Source organism: Fukomys damarensis, unplaced genomic scaffold, assembly GCF_012274545.1.
Source record: "Fukomys damarensis isolate Sample0158 unplaced genomic scaffold, DMR_v1.0_HiC HiC_scaffold_12, whole genome shotgun sequence".
Classification (NCBI taxonomy): Eukaryota; Metazoa; Chordata; class Mammalia; order Rodentia; family Bathyergidae; genus Fukomys; species Fukomys damarensis.
In genome coordinates, this window is record NW_022900924.1 from 37,485,679 (window position 1) to 37,495,332 (window position 9,654).

At 40.2% G+C, this 9,654-nt stretch overlaps 1 protein-coding gene across 1 annotated transcript; it reads right to left on the minus strand.

Annotated features, from left to right (window-relative positions):
* Positions 1–4,052: 4,052 nt before the first annotated feature.
* On the minus strand, positions 4,053–4,922 carry LOC104867877 (acyl-protein thioesterase 1-like). The gene is made up of 2 exons (XM_010632427.2): positions 4,459–4,922; positions 4,053–4,364 (listed from the first exon to the last, which is right to left on the minus strand). Exons 1-2 carry the CDS (start codon positions 4,828–4,830, stop codon positions 4,257–4,259), a joined length of 480 nt encoding a protein of 159 aa, XP_010630729.1. The 5' UTR covers positions 4,831–4,922; the 3' UTR covers positions 4,053–4,256.
* Positions 4,923–9,654: the final 4,732 nt, after the last annotated feature.

The window sequence follows — 9,654 nt, forward strand, 5'->3', positions numbered from 1 at the left end:
ACTATGTACAGGTACAAATTCGCTATGATGAATGTGACTGTTATGTATATCTAAAGTGTGCCGATAAACTTTTTTTTAAAAAAAGAAGACTGATCTCCAACTGCATGTTCATGAGAATGTGCCTGCCTCTATAGATGTTATGACAACTTTTCTTCATTATGAATGTGTATAAATTTTCTCAATAAAATTTCCTTGCTTCCTTTGTTCAAGGAGACACTGCTTTGGGAGTCATCCCCAGTGTTCTTATTTTCTTTAAGTACTAAACCTTTCTTCTCTCTCATATCTCTTGGCTATGTTTATTGGCTTTGCACTCACCAAAGGGAAAACCATTTTATTTTGTTTAGGAAAGCTGTAAACCTTGCCAAGTAAACATTCATCTTTCCTGGCCGGGGTTAAAAAAATTACTTAATAAGCATAACTTCAAGACCTTGGTTAGCCAGATTAGCAGGAAACTTGGTCATTCTCAAGGCCCTTCTCCTATATCCCTACGTATCCATAATTATTAACTCATATTCCAAGTACCTCTTCATTTTTTGTTTGTTTGGTTGGTTTTTTTGGAGACAGGTTCTTGCTATGTAGTTCAGGTTGGCCTTGAACTCACTATGTAGCCCAGGCTGGCCTCAAACTCACAGCAATACTCCTGCCTCAGCTTCCTGAGTGCTGGGATTACAGGTGTGCACCATCACATCCAGCCCAATTTACTCTTAGCGTTACTAATAAAGTGCAAAATCAAATACATCCTCTTGTATCCAGAACTGGTATTGGCTTCACAGCCATTTCTGCAGGCACTGGGCTGTGTTAGAAGCTGCCCACTGTCTGCCTTGCCCATAGTGTGCTTGTGGCCAAACAGCAGAAACTTACCTAGCTGTGTTCTCAGCAAGCCTCCTGAGGGCTGGGGAGCTGCTCTAACTCCTAAAACTATTTCAGCTGCTTCCAGTCTGGAAATTTGGTCGAATTCAATCTCATTCGAAAAGAAGGGAAGCTTTCTTATTGTCAGTCCCTACTTCTTACTACCCCAGCATTTGGCTCTTCCCATGATGATGACGATGATGATATCCATTCACTTTAATGGATTCCAGTTCTTACCATAGGGTGCAGTCTGAACCCTGTAGCCCCAACCACCGGACTGAGACCAAGGTTCAGGATAGCTGCACAATACCAAGAGGCTCCAGGGAAAAAATCTGTTTCTTATCTACTCCAACTTCTTGTGACTGCAAGTACTCCTTGGCTAGCAGCCTCAGCACTTCATTCTCTCCTTCCACAAGGATACTGCTTTCTTCCCTCTGCCTCACTCTTAAGAAGACGTATGCGCTGCCACTTTGTGCCCACCCAGGTAATCCAGGATAATCTCCTGATCGCAACATTCTTAATTTAATCACATTCTGGAAGCCATGTTTTTATCATTGAAGCCATGTTTTTGTCATTCGCAGGTTTCAGGAGTTGGGACATAGATACTTTTGGAGAACCATCATTCAGCCTACCAAAGAAATTACTTTTCAGGTGTGACTTCAGAGAGAATTAGGAGCACCTATGTTCTCTGTGTCTCTAGCGCTGAAGGTTTGGTTTGGGCTCAGGAATCCATGTGTGGACAAAAGTTAAGTGAGATTAGGTGTATCCTACATGAAAATGGAATCATTCTCTAACTTTTGGTCACCAGATCTATAAAAAGAAAGCCTGTGACTCCTGCTTAATCCTCTGATTAGGCAGGACTGAAACGAAAGCACGATGAAAAATGACAATCATGATTGCAACAGTTCCAGCCCATGAATCCCTCTACCACACTCACTGGGCACTCACTCTGCCTCTCCCAAGGGACCAGGGGATTTAATATTTACCTTCACACCAGCATCTCCTGAAAAGCCTATTTTCTAGTGAAGCTTTTACAGTAATGAGGCTGGATGCTGCCTCCTTCCTCGGATTGAAAGCCAGCCTCCTCTTTTTTGCTCAGGCTCTATAAATTTGCATCTTATCTGTCTAATGAGTTTACATACTTGATTCTACTGTACAATCTGAATTCAGACCCATCTCTTTGGCTTTTGATAAGAAACATGTTTGTCATCAATATATTTTGTTTCCACTAAATATGGGATGCATTGTGGCAATTATCTGGGGCTATAATCAGCTGAAGTGGCAGCGAAGTGTTGAAGTTAGAATAGGAAAGCTGTAGAGTTTCATTAATATGCACGCAAACACGATATAAGTGCCTCCCAAAGAAATGCTCTGCCTCCAGCAGCTGCCGGATCAAGACTCCATGAACGAACAGACAAATGAAGTACACTAAGCGATGATGGTATTTTCTAAAAAAAAACCCAAAGAACTTTATATGCTGCAATACTGAGCTTGATAATTAAAACAACACAATGTGCAACTGAAAAAGAAATGAGGTCTGCTTTCAAATGCGTGCAAGTATTTATTGCTGTTTATTTTCTCCTTTTTGAAAAATGGTAAAATAATACCAAAAAGAAATTATGAAAAACTGCCCCTTTCTCTTAATACAAGTTATTATTATTCCCTATTCTGATTGGTAATGAGGACATTCTTTAATAGAAAGGGTAAATCTATGAATATTTTGTAGGTGATAGGAAGAAGGAAGAGTTCCAGTTTGCTTCCCATAGCTCTGCTATTTTTTTCATAATCCAATTTGGTTGTATGCTGTGTCCAAATAGTTAAGTTTGATGTGGGGACATCTGAAGAGTTCTGGAGATAGGAATAAGGGATACAAGAAGAACAAAAAGAAATACTGGAATAAAGCTAAGGGAATAACTTTATTATGTGTTAAATTCTAGGGCTTGGATAAACAAGAGCATATTTCAATTGCATATTTATGTCCATGTCCCTGCACTCCATAGTGAGGCATATATACCCGTGGCTAGGGAATATTTGGGGATATTAAGGGGCTTTGTTTTCTCTTCTACTGTTTTCTTTCCGTGCATTCTTCAATAGGTAGTCAGCTGAGTACTCAGGAAAGAATTTCTTCTTTTCCTAAAGGCTTAACCTCTTTAGAGAATTTAAGACATTTGCTAAGTGATTAGTCTGAATATGTCCCCAAAAATGTGTGTGTTGGAAACTCAATCTCTAATGTAGCAGTGTTGAAAAGTGAGGCCTAGTAGGTGTTTTGTTCACAGAGCTTCAACCACATGGACTGTTCAGTGTTGATTATGAAAGGGTTCAGGCTCAAACTCCACTCTATTGTCTGTCTTGCCCAGGGGATGCTTTGGTCACGTTGTAAGGCACCAAGAAGGCCCTCAGATGAGATGTACTTGGACTCCCCAGCCTCCAGGACAGTGAGCTAAGTAAGTGTCTGTTCGTTATACAGTAAACAGTCTGAGGCATTCTGTTACAGTGGCACACAATGGGCTCAGACACCTACCTAGGAAGCAAAAGGCAGGAAAGAAAGTTTGGTCTTGAATCTCTTCGGCTGGTGAGATAGTGAGGAACAGTGAGGGAGGACTAGCACTTCACCAGATGCACAGCAGGCTGGGACTGCAGAAAAGGTGACAGGGAAGGAGTCTTGAGATCAGGAAGGAGAGCCCCCCGCTCCATTCTCCAGCAGAGCTGGCAGGGAGTCAGTGGAATGGAGTGTCACACCCAGGAAGACCAAGCCAACCTTGCAGGTGTCTGGTGGTCCTCGGGACCACATGAGCAGCAGGGAGAAGATGGCCCTGAAGGGACCCAGGGAGAAGTGTGATCGCCTGCAAGAAGGATAAAATGATGTCAAGATACGGACTGAAAGACAGTCACGAGGCCAAACTGGGAGTGCAGACAGCATCCTAGGGAGAGAAAAAGCAAGCAAACAAACAACAAACAGGCCTTTTGGCAAATGTGTAGAAACAAAAAGACCGAAGAATAAGCCTTGAGACAAAAGAAGGGAAATTCTTGCACTTTGTCTGAAGCACGATCTCTGTGGAGCAAAGGATGATGCTGGAGCTGTGGATTCTGCCCAGATCCCTACGAAGCAATCCAAAGCCATTGTAAGGAATTTGATTATTATTTGACGCCAGTGGAGAGCTTTGCTTTGCATTCCATCTTTACTACTCGTATTTCCGAATTTTTCTTTTGGAATGTGGATACTGTCTTCACCCCGGCAGACACTTGCGGAATCTAATGGCCCATGCCTGCTCCTCCCCCTCCCAAACCAAGGGTTCTTTGCTTGCTGATTTCACTCTTCTTAGGTGACACTGATACCCCAAAACAGGACAGCCCAAGAATCCTACATACGTTGCACCACTGTCCACAGGATGGGGCAAGGGTCCTTTTCAAATTGCTGTCACAGTAAGGGAAGCAAACATCAGGGGAACTGAAGGGCTGCAATGTCCACGGCACTGGAGAAGAGAACTCTCTTTGTTAACACCACGGATAGGACCCTGTGGAATTGAAGCACGAAGTGGAAGGCAGCAACTAAATTACGCAGTGACACCGGCCAGTTTCTGCTGTGTGGTTAGAGCAGTGTATGAAGACAGAGCTCCTTCCTTCCTGAGAAAATCCTCCCAAAATAATTCTGTTAGAAGGAACGCCATTCTCCACCTCTTGCTCTCTTAAAGCTTTTACATTTTCTCCTGCCTGTTTAATCCCAGGTCCATCCTCCTGAGAATCTGGTGAAAGCCCAGGGATATCAAACCAAGGCATAGCCACATTCATATTTAGTGTTACAGGCATCTCTGGCGCACGTGGGCAGATATATTTGATATGTGAACTTCTGATACCTGCAAAGGCTTCTGCCCGTCCACGCCCAGTGTCTCCTAATCCATGAAGGAAAATAACCGCGGCAGTGGCCTTCTGGGAGGCGGGCACGACGGCTGGCATCGGAGAAGACACATTATTGCCGCACATCCACCGCCTGGGGGGGGGAACAGCACGTGGGGAGCGGAAGGAATCTTCAATCCAGATGATAATAAAATCTTATTATTTTTCTGTAAGCAGTTGAATGAATAATTAGATCACATTCTGGTATGTACAGAAATATTTAAGACTGATCTTAAAAACTAAATTTTTATTGAGTGTCCTTGCTGCATTGTTTTATTTCCTGTGCATATGTTTGAAACCAGCTACTGCAGAAAACAATTCATTAGAAATATTTGCTTTATTTTTACCTGCCGATGGTCTTATTTGAAATTTTTACTTCAAATTATTTTTAAAAATTAGTCTTTCATGCAAACATAAAAACAGAAATCATTTGATTTTAAATAGCCAAAATTTCCAGGTTAATAGTAAAAAATTATTTGAAAACAAATTTGGAGGTAATAAAAGTTAATCAGAACCCTATAGATATGGTATAGTTACTGTACAGTCTAAAATTGTAGCAAAATATATGTTTAATATTTCTGGACTATGTTAATTTTCTGTTGTATTTCATCTTATATAACATTGTTAAGAATGCAACTTTATGGTGCTAATTGGTCATGGAAATAATCTGGTAATGGACTACATAGGATGTTTATAATGAAGTCACATGTTTATCTGGATTTTTTTGTTTTTTATTTTTTGTACCAGGGATCAAACTCAGGTCCTTGTGCTTGTGAAGCAGATGGCAGAACCACTGAGCCAAATCCCCAGCCCTGGATTTAAAATTTTTAAACCATCACTTACTATGTCATTCTGCTTTACCTTGAAGAACTGTAGACTTATTTCAGTTATGCAAACCAGTAAGATCTTATTTATAGCAAGGAATATTCCATTGAAATGTAGTGCTGCAATGTGGGACAATGTAAATGTTTCTCATGGTTTCTATCAATGTGAAATAAAAATAATTCTGAAAAAAAATTGCTGTCACATACGCTCAGAGGAAATGCCTTAGTATGTGCAGGTTTGGTCCTCCCTGCTTTCCTAAAAACAGCCAGTGGGAGGGATTCCAGTCTGTGGTGGAAGAAGCAAGGAGGCCCAGTAGGAACCTCAGCACCAGCGAGGCAGCAGTGTAGACACAGCAGAGTCCTCCACCTTTCTCTGGAGCAGGCATCTTGTGAAATCATTTTCATCCGTGTGGACACCAACATTTGTCAAACTGCTCCTGTATGCTCCCTATGTGTGTCATACCATTTGGTCTTTATAACATCTCTGAAAAGTTGTCTTACTATCCCAAGTCTACAAATGGCAGAAAACAGAGCATTAAAGAAATTAAGTAACTTGGTGAAGGATGTGCAGCTGGCTGAACTGCATCTCAAAACCACATGTAAGCACAGAAATGCTCTATGCATTGAAGCGCTCCATCTCAGTGGGGTAGACCTCGGAAAAGCTCTGGACTTTTGACTCTGAATTGTAACACCACTCTTCTTTAATATTCTAGTTTGTTTTGTTTTGTTTGGTACCAGGGATTGTACTCGGGACCTTGCACTCGAGCAGCAGGCGGTGGAACCACTGAGCTAAATCCCCGGCCCTTCACCACTCTTCTTTAGAGAAAGATTAAGCCAAAGTGTACTTGCTCCACGCTGTGGGAGGGGCAGGTCCTCCCTGTGTAAGACTTTTTGTCATATTACAAAATGTTGTCGCTCACTGGACCTAAATAGTGTCACCAGGTCATTGTGAGAACGCCCCCTATTTTCCCTACTGCCTCCAGGGGAGCACTGCAAGAGCTTCCTCTCTCGAAAGCCACTCTTCTAGCACAAGAAAAGAAAAATTCTGAGCTTATTGTTGCTAAAACAACAGTATTTTTTAAGTGCCTCTTTCCTACAATCACTGAAGAGAAACTCCATCTTCTCTAACTCAGTCACTGTAAGTTTATCATTACTATGTGGGTGTTTTGAGATGAGTCATGGAAAGGGAAAGTAGCAGGGCCTCGACAGTGTGCAGAAGGACTCAGGCAGGTGTCACCGTGTCATCCCACACTCACTCATCAAAAGGCCAAACTATGATTACCAGTTTACTTCATGTCATCGCCACATGCCCAGCACATACATGTACACTCGGATAGGCAGGGGCAATGTTAATGGAGAAATGACATATGGGACACATTTGTTATTGCTTTCTAATTAATTCTGAATGTACCCTGTGATCACCAGACAGGTGAGGCATTTTAAAAATTTTTTTATTACATTGATTTTTTTTATAAAGCAAGAATTTGAAAGGCTGCAAGAGTTGCCAAGGGTTATATAAGGTATTACTTAGAGCCAGATTTCTACTGCACAACAGTGTTTTCAGTGAATAATTGCACAAAATATTAACCATGACCAAATATTCACAGTATTTTTTTCACTGGCTCAACTTATAAAGTAACAAAACATTAATAGATCATAGACATAGTCCCTACTTTCTGAAGTTCATGTTTGTTTCTACCACTGCCTTTACATTTATTGTCAGCTGTTAAATATTTATTTACTTTCAGCTGTCAAACTTTGGATTGGTCACTTAACCTCTCTCGGCCTCAGCCTTTCTATCTATGAAAAAAATACCACCACTGAGCTTGAAGGTTATCTCTATATCCACTCCAAATTCCCAAGTTCTTGTGCCAATGTAGCTTATTATAAGATAAAAATATAAAGTATCATTTTAACTTCCTCACAAACACCTCAAAATTTTTAACATTAATAGTTCTTAGGTTTTTAAACTTACAATCTTGACATTTCATTTAGGTTCATAATTTAAAATACTTATGCAAAATGTATTTTTACCACCCCTAATGTATTGTCATTGTTTTGTAATTTACTGTTCTCCTTGTCTTAGTGAATGCACAGAGAAGCTACTAATGGAGAATGAATTGAAGTTCCAAAAGCAATTAGATAACCTATCTTGATAATAACTGTGATTCATTTTTTTCCATTATCAAAGTTTTGAAGAAGTTGACTAAGTGACTTTGAGCAAGAAAGGGCTATTGATAACAAAGAGAGACTGACAACAACGACATTGTTTGGATTTATGGGAACACACAGTTCTACTAATTTGCATAATAGTAACCCCTGAAAAATACAACCTAGTAAGTCATTCACCTGATACAAATTAATTCAACCTCACTTTCAAGAACAAAACTATGAGGCATTTTCATAAAACTTTCCTTCTAAAAAGCTAAGCATTGTCGTAATTCCTCTTGTCTTTCACTGACAATTAGTAACGTATAACATCTGCACTCATACCCTGTATATAAATTTGGTTAATCCCCAAAGCAACCTGTGAAAGTCAGTACTATGGTAGCCATGTCACGAGGTGGGGAACAGTTTCTGACAATAGGTGAAAACCACAAAGCCACATCCATCCCAATCCAGTTGCTCTTTCTGCTCTATTCCCTCAGAGACCACATGACAGAGAAGGACCACAGTGCGTCTGGCCACCCTGCGGTTGTAAATGGCCGTCTGAGCCCAGGGCGATCTTCAACCACGAGAAGATGCTAACACCCACCTCACCTACAGGAGTCGCCATGTTTAGTTCATTCATTTGTTCTTTCTGCCATTCAACCTAAGACCATCAGGTACAGCACTTCCTTTCAGAGAAGTGATATGACGTAAATTTATTCCATGTGTTCATTCATCACAGTTATTCAGGAAGTTGTTAATTCAAAACGCATTTTAAATATATGTAGTGTGTGAAACAATGGTATGTTCTGAAAATATAAAAAAGAAATTATCTGCGCTACAGAGGAGTTTATAGTCTTATAATAACTGCTTTTTTTTTTTTACAGTAGTCAGTTTAATACTTCTAATGAGCATGGCAACTAAACACACAGTGGTCCTCAGTTCATGAACTCAATTTTTTGCACGATTCTGGTCACAAACCGGATTGGATGAGAAATGAATCAAATTCAGTGGTTAGGTTCAAGGTTGACCTTATGGGGAAATTTGATTTGTTTCTTGCCCAGTTCAGTTCACCGCCAGAATTGTATCACTTTCTCAAGAACAGCGCCATCTCCATCAACGTAGAATGGAGCAATGATCCGAAGAGTCTCCAATCATTCTGTGTGCATTTACCAAGACGTTTTCCTTTTCCTTCACTTAAATTTGAGTATTCAGGAAGTAATCTTCATTCTGAAATACACTAATTTATTTTGGAGTGTGATATTGAAAAATGAAGCTGCACTATTTGTTTAAAATGCTGCCATTACCTGTCAAGAAGCAATTTCAGAGAATTTCTTAGAAGGGAAAGTGAGGAGTTTGTAAAAATGTTATTACATCACATTATCAGGCATTAGAGAGAAAAAAAAGTTTTAAGCAGGTTCAGATTAAACCTTCCCTGGATCTTTCTGACTATAATATTTACTCCACCTAAAATGCGTCAAAACCAACTGATTGCCAAAGTATAATTTACACGAGTCTTATATTGCGCAGCTGAAGATTTTAAAGTTTCATTTCTCATAAGACTGTTCAGAAACAGACAACTAACTCTTGCTTTTCATCAACGCTGCTGAATACAGAAGTTTACCTTGTGAACTTAGGCAGAATAAACGATTTTCAGGGAAATCAACTACAAAGTACCAAGTGTGAACATAATTTGACAAACAAGGGTGTTACAGAGATGACATATGTTTACAATTTTATAAAATTTAGTTTCTGACTCTAAACCTGCCTCTCATCTATCCCAATTTTACTAGGTCAGACAAAAAATAATAATAATAATGCCTTAGAACTGTATGAAGTTCCTGTCAGACCTCTCACCTGGGTGGGTTCACGGTCCTAGGCTTCCAATCTGCCAAAGAACGGGCAGGGACATCTTCTCCAGACAACCCTTCACTGGTGT